Here is a 26,648-nt window from a genome sequence, read left to right on the forward strand (position 1 = left end):
CACCTGGTGGTCACGCCCCCTCACGTGGTTGTCATATAATCCTCACACAATGGAGGTGATTACCGTGACATCGACGCGCACGTGACCCCATGACACGGCAATTGTAGTTGGCAATACGAACTAAGACCATACCTACGACATGATAATTATATGTAATAAATAAATACTTCATGCATGTGATGATAATGTCAATAATATTTATTCGTGCAGCAGTTGTTTTATTATCATGAAATGTTTAATCTGATCTTCATATACTAGTATGTGATTGGAATAGTTTGTTACTGCTGCTGCTCATAATGAATGATGATGATGATGATGATGATGATGACGACGACGACGGTGATGATGATGACGACGACCAGGACGACGACAGTGATGATGATGATGATGATGATGATGATGATGATGATGATGATGATGATATCACTTTATGTTCTCCGAATCGTGGGAACGGGTGTCCCTGTCGTCTAAAGCCCCGCAGTTCGCTGAACATACTTTTTTCCCTAGCGTGCCAGGATCTCATTTCCCACTGATTTACATGCTTGGTTTGTCAGCACCATACTCGTGCCCATGCAGGATCTGAATCCGGCCTCACATCCTTCCACCATTAAGCTGATACAAAGAGATATAATTAAAATATTGAATTGAACAACTCAATAAAATCATCACGGAATCTAAATACTAATTGGCGTATGATCGTAACCACATATGCCTGAAGATCACGCAATCACACATTAGAAAATATTAACAAAGGTTGTCTCAGATTTACAATATTTATCAAGATATTGCATGTTAAAACTTAAGTGCACCCCCGGGACCTTACTTATCTTATCTCTCTCTCTGTTTTTCTATTGATGTCGTCATATCTCTCATAAAATTCATATTTTCACAATATTATATATTAAGCATTTTTCTTTAATGATACAGACATTAAGTTCATTAAATATGCACATACCTATTTCTGACAGTTAATGCTAAAGAGATCAGTACAAATTTGGAATTTCACTTTATGGAAAATGTTACTGCTGTTATTTTGATCGAGCAGGCAAAACATTTTACTGCTAGGGTGCAGAGAGACACTTAACTACTCGGCTTCCGAGTAGCCCCGAAAACACCAAGTCATGGCAACCACAGGAGCGGAGTTTCCCACCGTGATAGTGATAACCTGTATTCCTCTACACAACAACAGATATAAGTGCAGACCTAGCTATGTGAATCCTAACAGCATATCAGCTGACAGTTCAACAGCCAAATCAAGCTGACAACGTTAAGTAGGTTAGCCGCATGGGCGACCAAGACTATCAACCATTGCCCCCATAAGACTGGAGACTGGGCGTTTTGAAAAACCTGCTGTTGGAACAGTGAATTTGTCCTCTGTGTTGTAATGACGCAGAAAATGAAATACATGTGATTTTGAAATGCCCCGTGTATAACAATCTCCGCAAATCTCTCGATAATATTGTTCGAGATGTTAAAGAAGATTTTGATAATCTGAATGATGTAGGTCAATTATGCTTTTTATTCTCCACCGTTGACATTGTTAAACATGTCGCCGAAACCGCCTATTTTATACTTACCCGTCGTCGAAACCTTGTGTATAAATCCTAAGTATTACATTTTATATTTTATCTTCTCAACCTTGTTTAAATGTATTTTAAATCGTTTTAGTCTCTCATAACTCCATAAGGAATGGTGTGTGTACTATTATATATGTACATTGATTCTTGTTGTAAATAATGCTGTACACTCAGTGAGACATAAACAAAATATCTATCTGTCTGTCTGTCTGTCTGTCGGTCTGTCTGTCGGTTTGTCTGTCTGAAAGAAATCTTAGTCTGATCTTATCAAGTCTCCACATGAACTACAAAGACATTCACTCAAGTCTTAGAATATTAGATGATTTACACACAACTTGACACATTCGGACAGGTTTTTGTTATTTACAATTTTAAATTAAAGTTGGTTAAAACTTGTAATTTTTAAATTTATTGTTATCAACGTATGATAATTTCGGGTTATAATAGATGCCCGGCACCCAATGCCAACTAAACTGGGGGAAATGAAATCATGACTCATGCTATCAACCATTGGTTTGACTGATAAATACTAGACTATTTACAAGCAGTCATGCAATAGCTGGAATACTGCTGATAGAAATAACTGTTGAAATAAAATAGTATTTATTCAGATGCTGTAGTGCGTTTTGGTGTGTCACACTGACTGTTCAGTCAATAATCTGGAGAATTAATAACAGTTTGTGTAGTCGATGTAGCCTAGGTTCACACAACAGGACCGGAGGTCAAGAACCTGGTCGTTACACGACCAATCAATTGTATTGTGTCGCTGTAGACTCGTGACTCAGCTACAACTTGCTTACGTTCACCCAACACTTAACGGGTACCCGGTAGAACGTGGTACACCAGTCATCTCTCGACACTTCCTAGAAAAACTACTAGGTTCCATCGATTTGTTTGTTATTTTACAGCTAAATGACGGCGGCCTGTAGATAATCGAGTCTGGTCCAGATAATCCAGTCATCGATATTGTCAGCAACTATCCACGCCGTCGGAGTACGATAACAGGCCATCAACCCAGTCAGCGAGCCTGACTACCCGGTCCATTTAGTCGCTTCTTACGACCAGTATAGCGTGCTTGGGACCTATTCTAACCTAGAATCCCCAAGCATGTATTCGAGTTATCACGAATACCATGGATACTTAAAACACTTAACACCTTAAGAAGCAACATAATTTGTTAATGGAGGGGCATTTGTGAGTCTGAAAATGTGTGTCCTCTTTCTAACATAATACGCCTTGAATATAACTGCAGCATTGTCTGTCACGCACGCACGCGCGCCCGCACTCACTCAAGCCAATAACCTATCCTCGGGGTTGCCTAATTTTTTTAGTCACCACACTCGACTTTATATTTTATATCCACAAACATAAAACAACATTTATTTTCACTTTCGTCTTTACCCAGATGGGGATATTTGTACATCACATATTAACATGCTTGGTCATGTGGACAAGACATCTGATCATACTGTCCGGGGATCGAATCCAAGGGGATTTAGACATTTTACGACCGCTACGTAATCAACAGGTGCCCGTCTTAGATCAAGAGTTACTTCCCTTACCTCATGCTGAGTGTAAACAAAAATGGCCGCAAGTAAGACTATCTGGGTCGTTGTCAAACGATTTGACGAGGATGGTAAGTTACTGCGAGTGGAATTTATTGTTTTAGCTAGATGTACGGCTTATCTACGTATTGGTGCAAGTATCCGGTAATATGCAGTGACTTAAAACAATTGGAAAGCTTTAAAACCACCTACAAATCGAAATGACATAACATCACTAAGTCGCCTCTGCCAGGTTGGGGGTTGGGGGGTTTTCGATCATCGTTGAGTGCAATATGTTAGTCCAGTAAGTACACTCCACCTTATTTTCTTGAGTATGTGACAGGTCATTCTTAACCGTGAATTACTAATAACATTACAAGGTGACAGTTTATAGAGTCAGTGGTAGGCTTAGGCCAAGGTAGTAAAAACGGAAAATTATGAATTATTTAATGTAATTCACCGAAAGTAAAGGGCCCAAAGGCAAAGGTCATAGAAGTAAGATCTGTGAAGGTGAGTCAGTCAGCTGGTCAGTGACAAGGCTCATCATGCTCGTGGCTGTTTCCAAACATCCTGTTGACAAAAATTACACCCTAAGGGCCCATGGATATTTTACCCCAATGGTAAAGATATATAGATTAAGAGCAGCTCACTCATTTGATCCCCTGGTCGCGTCATACCAGAAGACGTTAAAAGATGCTACATTTTACCCTGTCTGGCCCTTGACATAAACTAAATGAGGATCAGATAAGGACAAAGTTTGAGTCAGTGTAATGTGTCTAAAGGGGGTAAGCATGTTAAACTGTGGCATGGTATCTCAGTGAGCTAGCACTATAAATCGGCATCAGTCCGGTCTAGTACAAGCAGCCACACACACACACACACACACATGTGCATGCACGTCGCTATATAAGTGCAATAATCTTGGACGCGACGTTAAACCCCATTTCACCTCACCTCACACGCTTTCTGCCAAGTTAATTCCTTGTCTGTCAACAATCTTTTCTGAATATGTTCATTTCGTAACCCTGCTGCTGGTCCATCTCATAAGTGTTCATTGAGGGTGTTCGTAAAGTTACAGTATTGGCTCAATCACTTTTATGCCAGTGTATATTCTGTCACACTTTCATTTGATGGTATCTTGGTGGACTATCACTACAAATTTTGCATATTTCCGGTACAGTACAAGCAGCCACACACGCAATAATCTTGAATGCGAAGTTCAACCCTATTTCACCTCACCTCACCTCACCTCACCATAATACACTTTCAATATTTGTTGCAATAAATCAACTGAAAATAACAAAGTGTGCGTGCAAGGAAGGTTTTTTGTTTGCAAACTTCCATGATAATTGTGGCAATATATGTTTTCTAGCCCACACCACATGGTCCTTAAGAAAATGTAAGAGTCAGCAGGGTGTAGATCATGGTAATTTGACAGATTGGGCAGATTATTCAGGGGACGCTTTCCTCAAAATGTCCACTGGACCCAATCACCGGTGGACCCTTTGGGTTTATACCATTAATACACCACTGAGGTGTCTTGGCACGAAGGTGGATGGTGGGGTAACATAGTGGTTAAAATGTTTGCTCGTCGCACCAAAGACCCAGGTTCACTCCCCACATGGGTACAATGCATTAGCCCATTTCTGGTGACCCCCACTGTGCATTTGCTGGAATATTGCGAAAAACCAGCGTAAATCCATACTCGCTCACTCACTTGACAGGAAGATAAAGAAAAGAAATGATGTATATCATGTAATTTATTTACCTGTAACTGCATGAATAAAAACACATATAATTGATTGAACATTTGGCTACACGGTGAATAGTGGATTTAAAATATTTGAATATTTTTTTATGAAAAAGGTATATCTGGTCTTGAAGTTGATTTCATAGCATGATAAATATTGTTTCGCTGGCAAAATTCTCTGTCAGAATAGTTTTCCAATTAACCCATGCTTGTCATAACAGCCAATGAGGCTGGTCACAATGTCTGATCTGGCTGATTGTGTTTCTTCACATCCCTTATCCTATCAACTAGTGGTGTTCCTGGACTCGACGTGATTATCTATACATGCTATATGCACTTATAATATGACTTTATTACTGTCCAAAACTGACAACCAATACCCTATCATGAACGGTATGTCACTATAAGACAAAGTGTATTGTTGATGATGTATGTTAATCAGTATGCCTCTCTGTTTCAGATGACATTGACAGCAATGCCGTGTCCATGAACATCAATGACAATGAAGACACTGAAACAGTCAGGCTTGCATTGAAGAAGGCATTCTGTATCAGTGATCCTGACCTCATCCTCAAGGTAATGATGCAACTGAATCGAACACTGATACAGTTTGCTTGTCCTGGTTAAATTAAATTAAAATTAAATTAAGAATTTTCCAATTAACAACTGCTCAAATTCGCTTGGACCATGTTTGATCTAGTCAAAGGCTCTCTTGAAGAGACAGGTGTAGAGTGTCTTTTTAAAGTTTGTCAGATTTTCTGTTTCTCGATTTCTTGTGGCAGATTGTTTGATAGCAAATGGGCCAGCATATTGAAATGACCTATCTCCATGTGTTTTGGTACGTGACTTTGGCACCTCTAGCACATGATCTTTTGATGTAAGAGAATGTGCAGGCTTGTATGGTACTATCAGTTCCTGTAAGTCTGGTTCGCCCTGATTATGTTTCTAGGTTTGTCAGCACCATACCCGTGCTCATGGGTTTCACCAAAGTGGTAAATGTCTGAGACCTGCATCACTTTGGGCTTTCCTGCCACGTTGCGATATATAACTGTAATACTGTTAAAAGCGGCGTTAAACCCAACTCACCTCCTCCTTCATTGTGAATACATACAGCTGTATGTACTGATGGTTGACGGTTGATGGAGGAATGTTGTGTAGTGCAACCCATGAAGTACTAGCAATGCATAGACAACAACCAATATAGTATCTGCTTGTCGGAGAAGCAGAGCTCCAGATAACTTTTTGAACAATTGAGTTTTTACTCCAGGGTTTCTATTTTAATTGGGTTATTACATTTTTCATTGGATAACTAATATTTTTTCACTCATCTATTCATCACACATTGGGTTTTCCCCAAACTTAGTGAACATTTTAAGATTTTAAAAAATGAAATAATGTTTTAGATGGATATAACTGTTCTACATATATAGCCTGGATTCAGGAAGTAAATTACTGGTAGCTCGTAATTGTGTTTCGGAAATTAGCTTCTTTGTACGCATGCTGAAAATGCCTCTCAGGGTATCGAGCTGTTTCTATACATTTGAGTTTTTCATTTAATGCATGCGTTTCTGTACACAAGTTAATTGAAAGAAATTGGGTTTTGAATATTTGGGGGTGGAGGGGGGTGGTATTTTACGCAAATACGCTGATTATCTGTAGCTCTGGATAAGCCAAAACTTTTCTGTTGTACTGAAGACGCAATTTGTGACAATTTTACTATATTTACTCAAGACCAACTTATGGCACTTTACTCAAAATGTTACAAAAGTTAAATGAAAATATAACTAGCTTTTGATACCATGGTTACTCATCAATTGATGCTCGTTAGTAATCACGGTAATACTCATGTTGGTTGTAGTTACTTTCGTCTCCATGGCACCGAACTTCAATCACACTTCAACACCCATCACATTATGACATACCGTAAATATGGGACTAACAGATTAAGCATGTTAAGGAGGGGCTCTGCCATCTGCATGATTATTAATTCACAGGCTTCGATGCAGTATGTTCATTCAGCATGCCCTTGAAGTATGGAAGATGTGCCATTAGCTACCATATCAGCTGTAATAAGTGTGCTGGGTACAAATGTGTGTGTTGCAGGGGAGGGATGCTCGATAAACCCAGCCATAAGTTTGTTAACCTGCTATTGCCAGTGTTAACGTACCAGCAGTAATCTGTTCGCTGACTTTCTTGTTCTTGAAGAACATGTCATGTCATGAGCTCTATGATCATGATGATACTTCTTATTGCTGGGTTAGTTGTTATTATATCGGGATGTTTTCTCAGCAAAACAGCCAAGAGTTACTTCCCTTTGACCAGTACACCAGAACATGGGGGCAATAAAATACATATGGAACTGAAGGACAAAGGATTTGAGAGCATGTGATATATGCCTCTTCCGGGCAGGGTTCTCACGTTTCTCATCACAAATAGATTTTTAAAAAGTACAAAAGTCCGGCGGAATTAAAACAACTGACCCTCCAAAACCTTGCTACCCAGAAGGCAATGATGGGGCTGTATGGACACATCAGATCTGTTTTTGTTTGCTTATCTGTTGCATAACAGATTATATAATACCAATGAAATATCAATCTTATTACAGTGAAGTAAAATTGCCATAAAGATCTTTTGTCCTGTCCCCAGAACATGGAGAGTAGTCCATAAAAAATCAGTCATCTGCTCTTATCTGAAAACGTGATTCTGAAGCGGGAATACGGCCAAATACCCCATGCTCATTGTAACAACGGACTGAAAATCAAATAGAGTGGTTGCAATGTTAGAACTGATTAATTAGGTGTGTCATTATCATGTTATACCCCTGTGATGTTAAACAAGAGTCAAACCCTTTCCCCATGTTGTACCTAAGTGAGAACAGCAAGCTGACAGTTGCAAAGAGTTACCCCCCTTTGTCCACGGATGTCAAGTTGTGATGTGAGAGATGTACAAATAAAACAATTCCCACGTAGCTTATGGTAGTGACTTTTGAACATGATGAGGAGGCAACAGACCAAACTTTCTAAATTTTATGGTTTACCAAGGGTGATAAGGGTGTAGCCATTCACTACAAACATCCTATACATTATTTTTAATCAGTTATTATTTAATAGATTAACTGTTAGCTTTTTGTAATCTTAAATCTTTCTAATCCATGAACTATTTACTTTGTATTTTCTGATTGTAGCTCACCCGTGAAGATCTGGGTTAGAATTAGTCTTCAGCAACTCATGCTTGTCGTAAGAGGCGACTAACGGGATCGGGTGGTCAGGCTCGCTGACTTGGTTGATGCATGTCATCGTATCCCAATTGGGTAGATCGATGCTCATGATGTCAATCGCTGGATTGTCTGGTCCAGATTCGATTATTTACAGACCGCTGTCATATAGCTGGAATATTGCTGAGTGCGGCGATAAACAACAAACAAACAAACTTTAGGCCATAGTCAATCAAATCCGTAAACAGAAACTATGAAGATCTGCTTCACAGAGCCATACCTTCCTTGGTCACAAGAGGTACAGATGTGTCCCCGCCAATAGTGCCAGTGGGGATTCTATGGCAGTATGGATGCCCAGTAATCCACGGTTCTAGTTGTACATACAAAGTTTGTTTTCATCTATTTGTTCACCTGAATTCGCAGCAGGGATACAACGTATTTTTCTTGTGAATAATACACGAAACATCTTTTATTACACTATGAATCAAGAACAACTATTATGTTTTAATCTTTTTCAAACTCTGATATGCAACATGTGACATGAGGCTATAGCGACGTAGATCATGTTAGGTTGGCAGAGCATGTACTGTTGTGTTGGTCATGTATCCCTACCACTCCACCTCGGTTAAACCACTGATCATCTATAAATTTTGACCCAATTATTTTGACCCTAAAGGTCGTGGTGTCGTGAGGGATCACTGTACAAACCAACACAATGGAGACTGTGTTGGCACAATGTGGGCTGGGTGATTGTGTGGCATTGTACCCAGTTAACGTGGATCGTTGCTAATGCCTGATCCAGGCTTGATTATTGACAGGGATATTAGTGCGACATAAACATGCACATACTTGAGGTCTTCGTAACATTTCGCCTGATATGTTTCTAGGTTTGTCAGCACCATATCCATGCTTGTGGATTTCACCAAAGTTGTTAAGGTCTAATACCTGCATCACTTGAGGCTTTCCTCCCACATTAAGCTGACATGCTGTGATGTCTGGTTACAGATGTTAGTGGTAAAATATGTTAATATAATACCGTATTCGACGTAATAAGTGCCCAGGGCGCTCTCAAAATTAGAAATAGGGGGCTCTTATTAGAATGTTATTTTGGTGGGGAAAAAAAAGAGTTAAAAAATAAATTTCCTGGTTTATGCTGACAGCCTGAAATGTTTATGTACGACAGATATATTTTTCCTGAATTAAATGGCCATAATTAAGGGTGCATATAACACACGAGTGTGTATTATACGCGAATTAATAAGTCTTGTGTACATTGATCAATCGGAAGGCGTGCTAATTGGGATTTTTCACTAGCCAATATCTTAGCAAATGTCGCCGTGGGTGCTTATTATAGCGGGGCGCTTATTACGTCGAATACGGTACAAGGTAGAGATAGTACACTGTGAAACTGACTTATTTTGATGACACCCGTATGTTATGTGACTTTTACTTCCATTAACCCAACTCACGGACGCATGCACTACGTAAGTGCAATAACCTTGAACCCATTTGACCTTTCACCTCACTTGACATTCTTCTAGTCTCTCAGGATACTCCGGCCAGCAGACAACTGCCAATTTATTTCTGTTGTCAGCCAATAGCTGTTAATGAAGTTTAAGGAGTTGGGACCAATAAGAATGATCATAAGCAGTATGCTGGTAAACATGGTAAATGATAATGGATAAATACTTGCATCACCAGCAGCGATCCTTGTGATGTAATACTATTCCAGGCAGACTGTGTGAGTCATAGGCGTGGCACAGCTCCACGACATAATACTTCAACTCATTATAACAAGTTTTAGCATGTTAAACACCACCATTGATGACACACTTCCGTGCTGGTGATATTACTGAATGTAAAGGTCGTGCTTGTTACCAAATTGCCGGGAGATTGTACGTAATGGGCTCTAACAAGGCAGCTTCACCATCCTAGCTTTGAGCCTGTAGCAGTGCGGCTGTGATTGAAGCAGGCTGCAGGCTCTCTCCTATTAGCTGTCAACAATAAGTCATTCTACATATTCTATGCATATTTATAAATCAGATATTTTGATTCTGTGTAGTTATGGTTTTGCCAGGAGATTTATTCACAGGTTAATGAGGCTAGAAAATCAATACTGTGAGACATGTTAGGCTGTTGTGACATGATCTGTGTAGACAACACTGGCTTCTACTTCTCCATGGTGATCCTCAGTTTGTCTTCTTTGGGCTGGCTGAGTTGTGTGTATGTTCAGAGCATTGGGATTTGTTGTTGGAGACAAACATTTTGGAGTCATTTTTTTCATTGGACACTGCACACCAGAAACCTTGATTGTTGGTTAGAATCCCAGTTCACCATGATTATGCTTCCAGGTTTGTCAGCACCATACCCTGCACTCATGGGTTTCACCAAAGTTGTAAACGTCTGAGATCTGCCTCCCTTCGGACTTTCATCCCACATTAAGCTGACATGCTGTGATATAATTGGAATACTTTTAAAAGCAGAGGTCAACCCAACTCAATTATTCAATCATTGGACACTTTTTAAACAAATATTTTGATAGAATATTTGTTTTTGTGGTGAAGATAACACAGTAAGAAAGTAAAGATGAACATTTATGTACTTGTATTAGAACTTGTGAGTTGTATTCCCAATCTTAACATGTGTTTCCTGTCTGTGGGGTTTTTGATATCATTGTTCCTGAATCTTTCTTTGTCCTGTTGTGACAAGTGTGAATTATTGCGAATAATTAGAATGAACATGATGAACATAGTTTTGAAATACACGAAATGCACAATTCATATACTGAAATATATTGTGCCTTTAATCATGTTAGTTCTGGCCAGACAGCCTTCAATTCTAAACAAACATCTTTTACAGGTTACTTGCTCAAGGACAAGTGAACATTTTATTCTTTATCATATCTCTGCATATCATCATGATCATCAGGCGGTCAGGTAGCCTAGTGGTTAAAGCGTTCGCTCATCACGCTGAAGACCCGGGTTTGATTCCTGACATGGGTACAATGTGTGAAGCCCATTTCTGGTGGCCCCCGCTGTGTTATTGCTGGAATATTGCTAAAAGCGGCATAAAACCATACTCACTCACTCGAGTTTGTACCCTTTGAACCAACCATACAAGTTAAAAATCAAGTAAATGCCAGAGCTTGCGACGTGTATACCAACACAATGGCATAAAACCATACTCACTCACTCACTCATGATCATCATAATTCATAAGAATATAAGAGCTGAAATACTCATTCACCATTTTGAGCATGTTAAGTACACAGAGGATTCTTCATACCAGCTCAGCAAGTTTTTAATTCTAACCTTCTGTGGAGGATGTAAGTCCACCAGAATCTGCCACTTTGTCTTATTAGTGGAACAAGTTGCTGCATCTACACGTGGTCAGTTATCATGGTTGATAGTTGTACAAGGTCTGGAGGCCTGGGAAGTGCTGTGTAATATGTTATCTGTTGCAATACAAGCATGATCCACTCCTGATTGAGTGATCGTGATGTGATCACATGTTATCATGGTTATCGCCTCTCCTGTCTGCACAGTGTATCTTGTACCGCCAAGCACTCTGATGATAGAACCATTCAGACAGCCCTGTTTGGATGTCTTGTTACTGATGATGGTAGTAGAATTGACCCGAGAGAGTAAAGGGCTGATCATTGAATTATAGGGGTGGGGCGATTGGTATTTTGCTGACCCCCCTATTTTATGTAACATTTTTTTTTTTTCATGACCCACCCCCTTATTGTTATAACCATTTCCATAAATAATGATCAAATTTATAATTTTTAGGTTTGAAAAAATAGAACTGTCATTTTTTCAAGCACCACCACTCACCAACCCTCTCCCCCTATTGTGTGATTAATTTTGCCATGCTCCCTTTCACTGTCATTTTTCTTGCAGACCCCTAGCTTTCCCCCCCCCCCCCCCCCACACACACACACACACACACACACACACTTAATCTCCCATGCCCCTCTCCTCCCCTGTAAAACAATATTGAATACCCATAGAAAACTATCAGAACAGAACACTTTATTCTCTCCAAATCATTGGCGGTGGTACAAAAGAGTACAAAAGAAAAAGTATGTACACATAAAGTATTAATATGTGACAAGATGACAGTATGTCATGCAAAGATATATTCTATCTTTTCTGTTTTGTGTTTTCGTACTACTTTGAATATTTCATCAATAAATCATGAATTATCAATACCCGATTGAATGATAACTTGTAAGTACTCAATGGCTCAGAGAGTATCTGGAGCCCTGAATCCTGGATGGGAAGCCATGACGTGTGATGGGAAGGGAAGCAACTCATATTTCAGTGATTCACTCACTCACTCTACATCGTGGAACAGTAACTCTGTGTGGAGTTTATGGATGTCAGTGTGCACATTATACTGACAACACAACCGATGTGTTTTAATATGACGTGTGAGAGGATGGAGGTGTCAGGAATTAAAATAAACATCTTCTTCATAAAACAATACCAAGATTGTCATGTGTACAAACATTTTTCTTAAACAGATATTAAACATTGTTCCTGGTGCAAGTGTATTCTTTTCACCTTGAACAGGAAGCTTGGCCGGTTGGTATTCCGTAGGCTGGACTCAGTCATGGGCATGTCAGTCTAGTACCACAGACAACCCCTTTAAATTCCAATACCTGACAACCCGTTGTTGTCTTTATCACAGCCATTGTGGCTATCTCCCAGGGCTTTAGAGTGTTCCACAACCCACATACTGTTCCTAGATAACAAGAAGACCTTGTTCAAGGACTGATTATCTGAAACAGAATTACTTAAAGTGAAGGAAACAATGACACTATTATTTCACCAGTGCAGATTCCGCCACTCACTAGGAAGAGGGATTCACCCTTCGCCATGTTCAGCCTGTGGGACATACGTAACCAGCACTTCTCTTGATTGGTGGGGAATAACTGGGTCAAACCATTGCCTGGTATAGTGCCGACTGATGTGGAGGAGTGATGGGATCCATGCCTTACACTGGCGGGCGTGTTGAAGCAGGCAGTCAGTAGGCCTGATCACACAGGCTAGTGCCCTTGTTGTGGACTCTACACTGGGTGTTCAGTTGTGACGGTGAATACGTTCTACAACATGGTTCATTGTCATCAGGGATATATAGAAATATGTCTCCAACGTGGTTCAGTCGTATTATCAGGGATATATAGAAATACGTCTCCAACACGGTTCAGTCATATCATCAGGGTATTATAGAAATACGTCTCCAGCATGGTTCAGTCCTCATCAGGGATATTTAGAAATATGTCTCCAGCATGGTTCAGTCTTATCATCAGGGGTATATAGAAATACTTCTCCAGCATGGTTCAGTCCTCATCAGGGATATATAGAAATATGTCTCCAGCATGGTTCAGTCGTATCATCAGGGATATATAGAAATACTTCTCCAGCATGGTTCAGTCCTCATCAGGGATATATAGAAATATGTCTCCAGCATGGTTCAGTCGTATCATCAGGGATATATAGAAATACTTCTCCAGCATGGTTCAGTCATATCATCAGAGATATATAGAAATATGTCTCCAGCATGGTTCAGTCGTATCATCAGGGATATATAGAAATACGTCTCCAGCATGGTTCAGTCATATCATCAGAGATATATAGAAATATGTCTCCAGCATGGTTCAGTCGTATCATCAGGGATATATAGAAATACGTCTCCAGCATGGTTCAGTCATATCATCAGAGATATATAGAAATATGTCTCCAGCATGGTTCAGTCATATCATCAGAGATATATAGAAATATGTCTCCAGCATGGTTCAGTCGTATTATCAGAGATATATAGAAATACGTCTCCAGCATGGTTCAGTCGTATCATCAGAGATATATAGAAATACGTCTCCAGCATGGTTTAGTCATATCATCAGGGATATATAGAAATATGTCTCCAACGTGGTTCAGTCGTATCATCAGGGATATATAGAAATATGTCTCCAACATGGTTTAGTCATATCATCAGGGATATATAGACATATGTTTCCAACATGGTTCAGTCGTATCATCAGGGATATATAGAAATATGTCTCCAACATGGTTTAGTCATATCATCAGGGATATATAGACATATGTCTCCAACATGGTTCAGTCGTATCAGGGATATATAGAAATATGTCTCCAACGTTGTTCAGTCGTATCATCAGGGATATATAGAAATACGTCTCCAACATGGTTTAGTCATATCATCAGGGATATATAGACATATGTCTCCAACGTGGTTCAGTCGTATCAGGGATTTATAGAAATATGTCTCCAACGTGGTTCAGTTGTATCATCAGGGATATATAGAAATACGTCTCCAACATGGTTCAGTCCTATCATCATAGATATATAGAAATACATCTCCAGCATGGTTCAGTCATATCATCAGGGATATATAGAAATACATTCTCGAATATGATTGTCATATCATCAAGGATATATAGAAATACATTCCCCAGCATGGTTTAGTCGTATCGTGAGGGACATATACTCAAAGAAACGCAAACCATTGAATAATATAGAGAAGTGTGTACGTTAAGAAGACATATTTTCAATGTGTACCAATTTATGACAAAATTTACAATCAGTCAAGTGCTTACCACAGCTTATCTTTCTTCTTATCACAATCTGCTGCAAGTGATTTCCAAATGGTGCATCTCGAGTCATGGATCTGTGACGTCACATGTCATGCATTCATGAGTCACTGGTTAACACAACATTCTGGTATGTTCGTTTGTGCATCGAACCAATCTAATGTCTCTTGAATATGAGTAAGTGTTCATATATTAACCAATTTGTATGGTATTCGTATTAGCATATATAACAAACTCATGAATGTTCACCGATGATTATGGCATGTTGGTAGGGTATGCACTGTGTTGAAGCACAAATACATCCTGACAAATAATAGAGATGTCGTTTTTGCATTTGATTATATTAGCGTACGTTAGTAACTGTTAAACTGACAAAGATAACTATATGTTGATGTACTCTGTGTGGAAGCATGAATCATTTGGTTATTCCAGCGTACGCACGAAGTTGATGAATTGAAAATACAAATTATCATTTACAGTAATAAAGATGCAGATTGCATTTTCCATATCCTGGCAGAAAAACAAGACATAAATTAGAAGCTGCATACAGTCAAGTCACGTAGATGAAGCAAGTTGTTAAGACAGTAGCACTTGCATTTACACGAGGAATCGTGTGTCGTTGATGTGATAAATTCAGTGAGTAATGTCTCTGTTGTTAGGTATAAATGGGAAAATTATTATTATTTTTGCAATGTCATAAATTATAAATTAAGGAATGAATGAATAAACAACATAACAATATAAATATTTCGTTTTTAATGATTTTATTACAAGGTACACACGGTTATTATCTATCGTGAAGACGTCCGATTTTCGATCACAAATCACTTAATTTCGTTAATTCGACATACTCGTTAATCCCACACAATCATGTGCAACCAACGATGTCGGATTAACGAGACTTGACTGTATTTAGAATGTATTTGATATGCATTTTACATATACCAACTTACGTTCTTGTTATTACAAACCGTAAGAGTAAACAGATAATTGATATCAGCCTGTTTCTCTCCAGATGGGGGGCGGTCGAGTAGCCTAGTTGTTAAAGCGGTCGCTCGTCACTCCAAAGACCCAGGTTCGATTCCCGACATGGGTACAATGTGTGAAGCCCATTTCTGGTTGCCCTGGCCGTGATGTTGCTGGAATATTGCTAGAAGCGGCGTAAAACCATACTCACTCACTCACTCACCAGATGGGCAGTGTGAGACACAGCTACTTTATCAGCAGTGTAGATTCTGCTCCATACAGCCTGTAAAGGGTAAATCAGTAATCACACCCTGCACAGGGTAAATAAGTAGTTGCAGCCCTTATAAAGGGTAAACCAGTTATCACTTCCCCTCAAAAGGGTAAATCAGTAATCACTTCCCCTCCAAAGGGTAAATCAGTAATCACACCCTGCACAGGGTAAATAAGTAGTTGCAGCCCTTATAAAGGGTAAACCAGTTATCACTTCCCCTCAAAAGGGTAAATCAGTAATCACTTCCCCTCCAAAGGGTAAATCAGTAATCACACCCTGCACAGGGTATATAAGTAGTTGCTGCCCTTGTAAAGGGTAAACCAGTAATCACTTCCCCTCCAAAGGGTAAATCAGTAATCACTTCCCCTCCAAAGGGTAAATCAGTAATCCCTTCCCCTCCAATGGGTAAATAAGTAATCAGTAATCACTTCCCCTGTAAAGGGTAAATCAGTAATCACTTCCCCTGTAAAGGCTTAGAAGGGACATAACTCGTAATAACCACTGGTGGCGCTACGGTCGAGCCCAGAAATTCCAGCCTAGTTCGGCAAGGGTGGAAACTGGACTTTTAAAGTCAGTTAACTCCCTTGCCTCAAGAAGATGTATGAGGGTTGACTGATGAGTTCTGAGCCTCACATAGAAGGAATTGTGTCATTGTGAAATCTATAGTTGTGGACATTACATGTTGTCACAGATTTATATACACAAAAACTTGAGTCAACTGAGCAAATTGTTTCGTTGTGACATGTCAGAGGGAATTAGTCAGGGATCTTTGACCTTTGGAAAATGAAAATTTGAGCATAGTGCAGTGATCAAGTACTTGCAGAAAAAGGTCTTAAGACCACAAGACATCCATGAAGATGTGAGTACAACACGAGGGAAAGACGCCCCTTCCTTTGCCATTGTAAAGAGGTGCGAGGTGAGGTGAAATGGGGTTTAACGTCGCGTCCAAGATTATTGCACTTACATAGCGCATGCATGCACGTGTGTGGGTGGCTACTTGTACTAGTCCGGACTGATGCCGACCAGTCTTTGTTTTAGCCTCTTAATGCCGAGTACCAGACAGGGTAACAAAAAGTACCATCTTTTAACGTCTTTTGGTATGATGCGGCTGTGGAACGAACCCCGGACCTTCCGTTCTCCAGGCGGACGATCTACCACTAGACCATGGAAGATAGAGGCGGTCTCCATTGTAAAGAGGTGGGCAGCAGGGTGGGGCAGGGAGGTAAGGGCCCAGAACTCCCAGGAGACAGTACATTCCATCTGCATCACTTCGGGCTTTCCTCCCACATTAAGCTGACATGCTGCGATATAGCTGGAATACTGTTAAAAGCAGCATTAAACCCAACTCACTCCTTCACTCAGTACATTCCATTATCTCTGTAACTTTGGCAATGAAGAAATGATCAGAAATGCACCTGGCGAAAGTTACTTTTGCCTTTTGGTGTAAATATTTGTATGCATGGGTGTGTATGCATGCATGCATGCGTGTGTGAAAATAAAAAAATCCATAGATGATCTCTACCAGTTACTCTACCAGTTTAGCTGTGGGGATTTTCAAGAGTGTATAATATACACCAAAATGTTTTTTAAAATGTCCGGTAAGCAATATTTTAAATTGGACATTTGAGATTCCCAATCGGACATGTCCGGCGCATATGACCGTTTCCGGACCCCTGGTGTATATGTATAAACATGTTTCGTTGGTATCATCAGTTTATGTATGTACAGTGCGATGAAATACTAGCATTAATGGTTTTTAACATGTTTAATGGATGGCTCCCTCGGTCCCCATGCTTGAGGGGAGAGCAAATATACAAGGATCAAGCAGTTAATTTGTAAATGATTGTTGGTCATCCTACCTGATGGTGGGGCATTTGATGATCCAGAGGGGGTTTGCAGAAGGTGCACTCCACACGATATACCCCTTCCTCCCCGCGCCCCGCACCCCGCACCCCGCGCCCCGCTCCCTACACCCAACATTCACACAAAGGCAGTGTGCACCCCTATTTCAAAATCCTGTAGGCCCGTGAAGATTCCGGGGTAGAATAGGTCTTCCGCAACTCATGCTTGCTGTAAAAGGTGACTATGCTTGTCGTAAAACTAACGGGATCGGGTGGTCAGGCTCGCTGAGTTGGTTGACGCATGTCATCGATCCCAATTGCGTGAATCGATGCTCATAAAATTAATCACTGGACTCTCTGGTCCAGACTCGATTATTTACAGACTGCCGTCATATAGCTGAAATATTGCTGAGTGCGGCATTAAACAAAACACCAACCAAATCAAAATCCTGTTCATGCTATTATCTGCTGGTCTGTGGCCTGTCGAGACTTACTCAGGGTTTGTCATTTACGTTGAATGGGTATGTGAACAATGTCTGCCTAATTAGCTCTATATAATACCAACTGGGACTGCCTGTTCAATCATGTTGATGACAGTTGTTGACGAGGTTGCCCTGACATGATCCAGTAGTTTACATGGTGGTATTGTGTATGCCTGCTGTTGAAGCTGAAAACAATGGTGTACATTCACTGCAAATGTCTGAAAGATTGCCAGTGCTGATGAAGCATAAATACACATCAGGGTTTTATGCGAGGTCGAGGCATAAATACACATCAGGGTTTTATGCGAGGCGTAAATACACATCAGGGTTTTATGCGAGGCATAAATACACATCAGGGTTTTATGCGAGACATAAATACACATCAGGGTTTTATGCGAGGCACAAATGTGCGTCTAGTACGCAAGAATGTGGAGATTGGATGTTCAAATACCAAAATTTAAAAAACTTAAAATTTATGTCAGGTCAGATTTTCAACTTGCCCTGCTAAATTAGAGGAATGAAGAAAACTTTAATTTTAACAACAAAACTTTATAACTGAAGCAACAGCTTTTGGGAGATGCGTAGAATAGAAAAATAACAAGTCAGATACTTTATCTGTGTTGACACACGATGCATCTTCTAAGTTTCAAAGTTAATACCACAGATTTTCATTCTTGCCTGAGGGCAGTTCCATTATATTTTCCCACTTGCCGGGTACGTTACTTTCACGGGTTAGACAAGAACACCCCTGATGGGCATGTGTCATTTAATCATGACCACTGTCCACTTGATCATTGAGTCATTCCAGGGTAGAATAGATCTTCAGCAACCCATGCTTGCCGTAAAAGGTGACTATGCTTGTCCTAAAAGGCGACTAACGGGATCGGGTGGTCAGGCTCGCTGACTTGGTTGATTGCGTGGATGGATTCTCATGATATCAATCACTGGATTGTCTGGTCCAGACTCGATTATTTATACAGACCGCCGTCATATAGCTGGAATATTGCTGAGTGCGGCGTTAAACAACAAACCAACCAACCAACCATTCCAGGCTCTATGGTAAATATTAAGACAGACAGTACATCACACCATTTCATTACTTTACAGGACCCTCAAAATTAATTATTGGGGTCCCCTTGACCCCCATTTTTGTATGTCAAGGTAAAACCATGAAATAAAAAAGTTTGGCTTAACAGACCTCATGAATGATGATGTGTCATACTTTGTACTGTCAGTCACTCGCCCACATTGTTTGGTCACAGACTTTGTACCAGGATTTTGAAAAAGGTTTGTTTGTTTATTATTTAATGCTTCACACAGCAATATTCCAGCCATATGACAGTGGCCTGTAAATAATCGAGTCTGGACCCGACAATCCAGTGATGGCCATCATGAGCATCGTTCCACCAATTGGGATCCGATGACATGCAACAACATGACCACCCAATCCCGTTAGTCGCCTCTTTCCACAAGCATGGCTGTTGGAGAAAAACCCTGACTCAGATCCTCACAGGGACTCCTCTAAGATACCCTAGTCATGAGTTAAACAAATGCATGGGGCAGGTTGACACACAAGGTGACTGAACAATAGTGTATGCATCCATTCATCCCCCTTTTGGATCCACCAATGGGGGATCAGTGCTGGGGTACAGTTAGCAGCCAGCCTTCCTATAGTAGGAATGTTTGAGACTTGAGTGCCAGATCAGGGCCCACTTGCACAGAGCCCCCTTAGGCCAAGGTGATCGTAACTTCGCCCTTAGTGCTACACTAAGGGCACCAACCTCTTTCACAAAGACCCCTTTGGGTTAGATCTTCATAAATTATCAGAGTATGCAGGCCCTTGCAACAAGGGAGACTACTCTAGTTAGGAAACTCAGGGAAATACGCATCTCCATTGCAAAAGAGTTCCACCTTCATGCAAAGGGGGTCTTAGAAAATCTTATGCTTACGATGACACTAAGGGAGCTTTGTGAAACCAGTGTAAAAATTCTTTAAGGGCACCCTTAACATCCTTGTAGCTGCTAAGAGTGTCCTCAGAAAAGGGGTTCTGTGTAAGCGGGCCCAGTGAAAAAGGTTCTCTCATTAAGAAGTGGACACCCAACTTTGCTGTCTTGTAGTTGTGGTTTTCTATGTGGCTTGGACAACTTGCTTGTTCACTGTTTGCTCAGTAATCTTAGTCAACAAAATAAAATTAATAAGAATAAACTTGATTATAAATTTATAAGGTAATTTACTAATGGTGTGATTGTATATTTTCAGCTGCGGAACACGAGGGGTTCTCTCATCCCAATCAACAGCAGGATCGAGGCCAACACTAGCGAAGTGTAAGAGCAGGTCTATATACATGCTTCGGTGTTTGAAAATAAGCATGAAAGTCACAGTCTTTATCATTACTCTAATGTTAAAGTTAAATATTTAAAAGGGTCTTACATTTAAATATAATTAAAAAAGTTATTGGCAGGTTATTAACCAAATCTCCGGTAGATTCTGATTCTGTGTTCAGCTGATTGCTACTTCGGTAATCTTAATCTCTGCATATAAAACAATGCCTATTAGTACAGGAAATATAAGTTAATTGGTAAATGATCATGTCTAGTGTTTTGTTATCTTAACTTTTAAATTTGCATTGACCAAGTTTAATTGTTATGATCTGTTTGTTTCCCTGAAAACGATGTAATTTTTTTCTGCAGAAGACAAACATGTGGTTTTTTGCAATTGTAGGGATTGTGTATGTGCTGGTGACGTGCTTCATTCCGATTCGCTTTAGAGACGGGGTATTTTAATTAGCATTGATTTTAAAGGCTTGTACAGGGGGGTCGTCTTATACGTGGGGTCGCCATATAGAAGGCGATATACGGTACTACATTTCTATTATCATGATTATCGGTATAGCATCAAATATCAAGGACCACAGGACCCCCTTCATTTTAAACACTGCTGTTATGTATTTATGGAACATATTCAAGACTGCCACATCATTATCAGAATCAGTATACATGTATCGCCGTGGACGCTTATTAGAACGGAGCGCTTATTATGTCGAATAGGGTATGTGCATATTTTTCTATTACATTCATTAAATCATGTGACACTGGTAACAGACCAGCCTCTGTTTCAACTATGATAAATGTATGAGACAAATGTTTTGTTTTCGTGTACCTAATGCTAGTTAAATGAAATTCCACAAATCGAGACCTGTTACTCTCTTTTTTTCTTTTTAATAGCTTTTGGAGCTTACCTGTAATTTCTATTGTTTTGTTCAGTGTTTGTTTAGTTGTAAAGCTGTCAATGTAACAATCTGCATCATAGACTCTGACGTGATTGTTTACACTGTCATGGAGTTGGGATGTTGCTGAGTGTGGCATTAAACAACAGACAAAACATCATACATGTATATACACTTTGGAAGATTGATAGCATATTCGGCCATTAGTGAGGTGGGTTGAAATGGGGTTTAACACTGCATTCAAGATTATTGCAGTTATATAACTATGCCAACCATTGGTTCATTAGTAGGAAGCTGACAGATGTAAAGAGTGAAGCCACATTGACACACACATCATCGTCCCTATGTCTCTGTGTTCTAAGGCTTGTTGTAAGAATCATGTATTGTGTTTATTTCCAGGCCCTATGTGCTGGAGGTTGTGAGACTCTATCAAAATGGTGAGCATTAAAAAATAAGCCTAAAGTAGAAAGGCATTAGTTTTTTTATTATATAATTTACATAATTTTGTTAACATATTTGTGTTGGTTAGTTTACCTTTAAATACCTTCATGCAGATCAGTACTTTGTTTGGCATGCAATTGTTTGCAACATGTTTTTGAAAGAATTCTAGTTTGTCTGCAATCTACTAAATGACTAAAAATTACAAAGGAAATGGACCCGTGAAGATTCCGGGGTAGAATAGGTCTTCAGCAACCCTTGCTTGCCGTAAAAGGTGACTATGCTTGTCGTAAAAGGCGACCAACGGGATCGTGTGGTCAGGCTCGCTGACTTGGTTGATGCATGTCATCGATCCCAATTGCGTGGATCGATGCTCATGATATTAATCATTGGATTGTTTGGTCCAGACTCGATTATTTACAGGCTGCCGTCATATAGCTGGAATATTGCTGAGTGCGGCGTTAAACAACAAACCAAAAAACTTAGGAGTTGAAAAAAATTTTACAAAGGAAATATTTCACTATTGCTATCAACCTGAAACACCAATACCCCTATAATATTTCTCCTCTCATAGCTGACCCAGCATGATAGACACATTACAATGTCACACACTCACTTGGTTATATAAGCGAGTAAACACTTATTTGAAAGTATTTCAGTTATATCACAGCGTGTCAGCTTCATGGGGAGGAAAGTGATGTAGGTCTAAGACGTGTACCACTTTGGTGAAACCCATGTATGGGTACTGTGCTGACCAACCTAGAAACATTATCACAGTGAATCAAGGATTTAAACTCACTACCATAGATTCCTGGCATGGCTAAGGGAAAACTCTTGGTAGCAAAATTGATGTCATTTCGACATACTGGCCACCTGTTCCCCCATGGTTATTCCCTGTGCAGAACAAATAGCAATACCTGGAATACATGCTGCAAACAACGACTCTGTTAATTACCGTAGGTAAATGTTTTGACAGTGATGCCATGCGAGAGGTCAGTCCAGCTGAGCAGCTACAGCGATGCAGTCAAGACCAAGCTGTCCGAGATCACCATCAGGGTTGGTACATTCTTATCCTTTCTGTACCTTCATCTGGGCGAGGGACGGTTGGGTAGCCTTGTGGTTAAAGCGTTAGCTCGTCACGCCGAAGACCCTGGTTCAATTCCAGACATGAGTACAATGTGTGAAGCCCATTTCTGGTGTCCCCCGCCATGATATTGCTGGAAAATGGCGTAAAACCATACTCACTCACTCACTCACTCACTCAGTTTTCATCAAAACATTGAAGGAAAGGCTGGGTTAAAGCCAATATGGCCTACGAGAATTTACTTAGGCAAATACTTAGTAAGTAATATGTTAAAGTTAAAAACAACTAGCATTGTGTATCTTTTGGCTAAAATAGTTTAAAAAGGCAATTTTTTCAAACTTTTGGAAAAGGAACTATGAGCAAGTTCTTAACCGAAGATGTACCAACATCTCCTAAGCTGTAGCAAGACTTGCTCATGTTTATTTGTTAATGCTTTCTGGAAAAAAACACCCATTCGGCCTTTTTTTACAAGACTTTTGAACCTTGCCAGATTCTCCATTGTTGGATGCAGCATAGTCTTTACCAGCAATTTTAAACATATACCACAGATATCAGTATTTAGATGTGTTTCAGTACAAGTGACTTGAATGAACTTCTATTGTGGTTTGGTGTGTTTTTGAATAAGGAAAGGTAATCTTCTCTGAAGACTGTTCAGGAAGAGCCCAGTGTCGGAGTAGTCAGTGTCTGCATCATCTGTTTCAGCTGCAGGCTCTGGAGACAGCCACACCTGAACTAAACAACAGACGGTCAGAGAAAATCAAAGCTGTGAGTGTACAGTCTTAGTTATTGTCAGAGATTATGACACAGACACTGTGCCTTAGATTGTCATGTTTCAGTAGTTATATACAATGTTAACACGAAACAAAAGATACCTGCGCTTGGTGGACTGAAAGGCATTTTGCTAGGATACCACTCAGGATTCAGAAAAGTGACCAAAGTGTTGGACATTTTGTATCTTTAGTTCATTACTACGATAGATCTGATATCTAGAGTATGTGTGTTGTACAAGCTGTACATTAGAGAACTCGAGTAGAGGAGATAGAAACACGAAAAGATGGTAGATAAATATCGGAAATTGCTCACCTGAGATCTGAATTTGAGTAGTTCGTTACTACTTCAGACACAATTTGCATTTGCAGATGATTGATTCTATTTTTATAAGTCCAACGATGAATCTGTGTATCCTTGTACTACATGTAAGGGACCCGTGAAGATCCGTGGTAAAATGGGTCTTCAGCAACCCATGCTTGCTGTAAAAATCAACTATGCTTGTCTTAAGAGGCGACTAACGGGATCGGATGGTCAGACTTGCTGACTTGGTTGATGCATGTCATTGTATCCCATTTGCGTGGATCGATGCTCATGATGTCAATCACTGGATTGTCTGGTCCAGACTCGATTATTTACAGACTGCTGTCAAATAGCTGCAATATTACTGACTGCGGTGTTAAACAACAAACAAACAAATAAAAACATGTAAGGGTACAAATTTGTAATCATTAGTGACATCGGCAGAAAGCTGACATATAAATTAACAAGTCACTTTTTGGGCGGTTATGGTCCTTAGTTTTGTATGCTCATGCAAGGAACATTGTCAACAAAATAGCCCTCCATAAGAAGCAGCTGTAGACCACGGAACTGGCTTGTCATTAACAAGACCAGCTTGTGAATGGTGTTTCCCACATGGAACTGTCTCTGTATAAAATCTGTCCCTTTCTGTTCTGGTGACAGTGTTGTTTGTGCTGCAGGAGATGGGGGAGCTGGACCAGAAGATTGAGTTCCTGAAGAAGAGGATCAACGATGCCGACAGCGCCCACTGGCGGGGCATGTTCAAGAAGAACCCAATGTGGTGATGCCAGTGTGGTTGGAGGAGGGTCATCATCACACCAACCTAGAGAACATCAGACCTCACAGTTGGATGTGGTGATACAGGACGTGGGACCAAGTTCATTCTGACCTCATCAGTGGAAATGTGGGCAGAATATGTGCCTGTGTTACTAATGGTTGTTACTGTTCAGACTTTTCCAGGAATATAGACGCCTGACAAATAGTACTTCTATAATCAAGGTTGCATTGTTCAGGATCAGGATTGGTAGAAATCTTATTGTTATTGTTCATGACCATTGTTGATAGTGATCAAAGTGACATTGTCCAGGACCAACTTTGGTGGTGATTGAAGTGGCATTGTTCATGACCATCATCAGAAACAATTATAGTAGCATAATTCATGACTATCATCAGTGGCAATCAATTGTGGTATTGTTCATGATCAATGTTGGTGGCAATCATTGTGGTATTGTTCATGACCATCATTGGTGGCAATCATTGTGGTATTGTTCATGACCAAAGTTGGTGGCAATCATTGTGGTATTGTTCATGACCATCATTGGTGGCAATCATTGTGGTATTGTTCATGACCAATGTTGGTGGCAATCATTGTGGTATTGTTCATGACAAATGTTGGTGGCAATCATTGTGGTATTGTTCATGACCAATGTTGGTGGCAATCATTGTGGTATTGTTCATGACCATCGTTGGTGGCAATCATTGTGGTATTGTTCATGACCATCGTTGGTGGTAATCATTGTGGTATTGTTCATGACCATCGTTGGTGGCAATCATTGTGGTATTGTTCATTATCACTGGTGGCGATCAAGGTGGTATTACCTGCTACAATCAAGGTTACATCTCTCAGCCTTATAAAACAGTAGCAACACTGGACAAATGTAATTTTATGTGAGTTCTTATTGTGAATTAGTCAACATTTGTGATGACCTTCATTGCACATGTTTGTCCATAGTCTTGACACTGCTCTGGCTCTGACCAGCTGTATCTCATCCTATTCATCAGCTGCTCCCTTCCTTCATTGACAAGGCAGATCACAGGTGACCTTCAAGCTGACAGCTTGGGTGACATCATAGTGATTCAAGGCGACCTCATAGTACCTCAAGGTGACATCATAGTGACTCGAGGTGACCTTGTAGTGACTCAAGGTGACCTTGTAGTGACTCAAAGTGACCTCATTGTGACTCAAGGGGACCTCGTAGTGACTCATAGTGACATCATAAAGGCTCATAGTGACATCTTAGGGCAAATTTAATCAACAGGGAGTGTTCCCGAGAAAGATTGTGATATTAGCTTTCAGTATGTGACCATAAGCACACCATGTCATTCAGTTCCTTTCACATGGTCATTCCACCTTATGCTAGCTTTAGAAAATATTGTTAATATCAGTAACATTTTACATTGTAGACCTTTCACTTAACTGAGCAATAAGTGACTGGTGCATGAACACATCAAGGTTATTCTGAACATGGGAGAAGCATGGGTGACCCAGTCATTTAAGGCACCGCAATTTGCTGTGCAGAGTTGCATTCTTTGGGCACATTAGTGCGTGAGTGAGTATGGTTTTACGCCGCTTTTAACAATATTCCAGCAGTATCAAGGCGGGGGAAACCACAAGTGGGCTTCACACTTTGCACCCATGTGGCGAATCGAACCCGGGTCTCGCTCACTGAATATGGGACCAATTTGTCAGTAAAACAGATAGAGTAAAATACTCACAGATGATACTTCTGGTTTTCTCATACAAAGCCAGGGTTTCTGCATCTTGAACTGTTGCATAAAGTAAAATATGTA

The 26,648-nt window shown here is 40.1% G+C and overlaps 1 protein-coding gene across 1 annotated transcript; it reads left to right on the forward strand.

The window, feature by feature from the left end:
• The first annotated feature begins 3,155 nt into the window (after nucleotides 1-3,155).
• Nucleotides 3,156-26,419, forward strand: LOC124126445. The gene is made up of 7 exons (XM_046489888.2): nucleotides 3,156-3,213; nucleotides 5,332-5,447; nucleotides 20,521-20,585; nucleotides 21,887-21,924; nucleotides 22,902-22,981; nucleotides 23,712-23,774; nucleotides 24,758-26,419. The coding sequence occupies exons 1-7, from the start codon at nucleotides 3,162-3,164 to the stop codon at nucleotides 24,860-24,862; spliced, it is 519 nt and encodes a 172-aa protein (XP_046345844.2). The 5' UTR covers nucleotides 3,156-3,161; the 3' UTR covers nucleotides 24,863-26,419.
• Nucleotides 26,420-26,648: the final 229 nt, after the last annotated feature.

The sequence above is a fragment of the Haliotis rufescens genome, unplaced genomic scaffold (assembly GCF_023055435.1).
Source record: "Haliotis rufescens isolate VD_foot unplaced genomic scaffold, xgHalRufe1.0.p SCAF_5, whole genome shotgun sequence".
Classification (NCBI taxonomy): domain Eukaryota; kingdom Metazoa; phylum Mollusca; class Gastropoda; order Lepetellida; family Haliotidae; genus Haliotis; species Haliotis rufescens.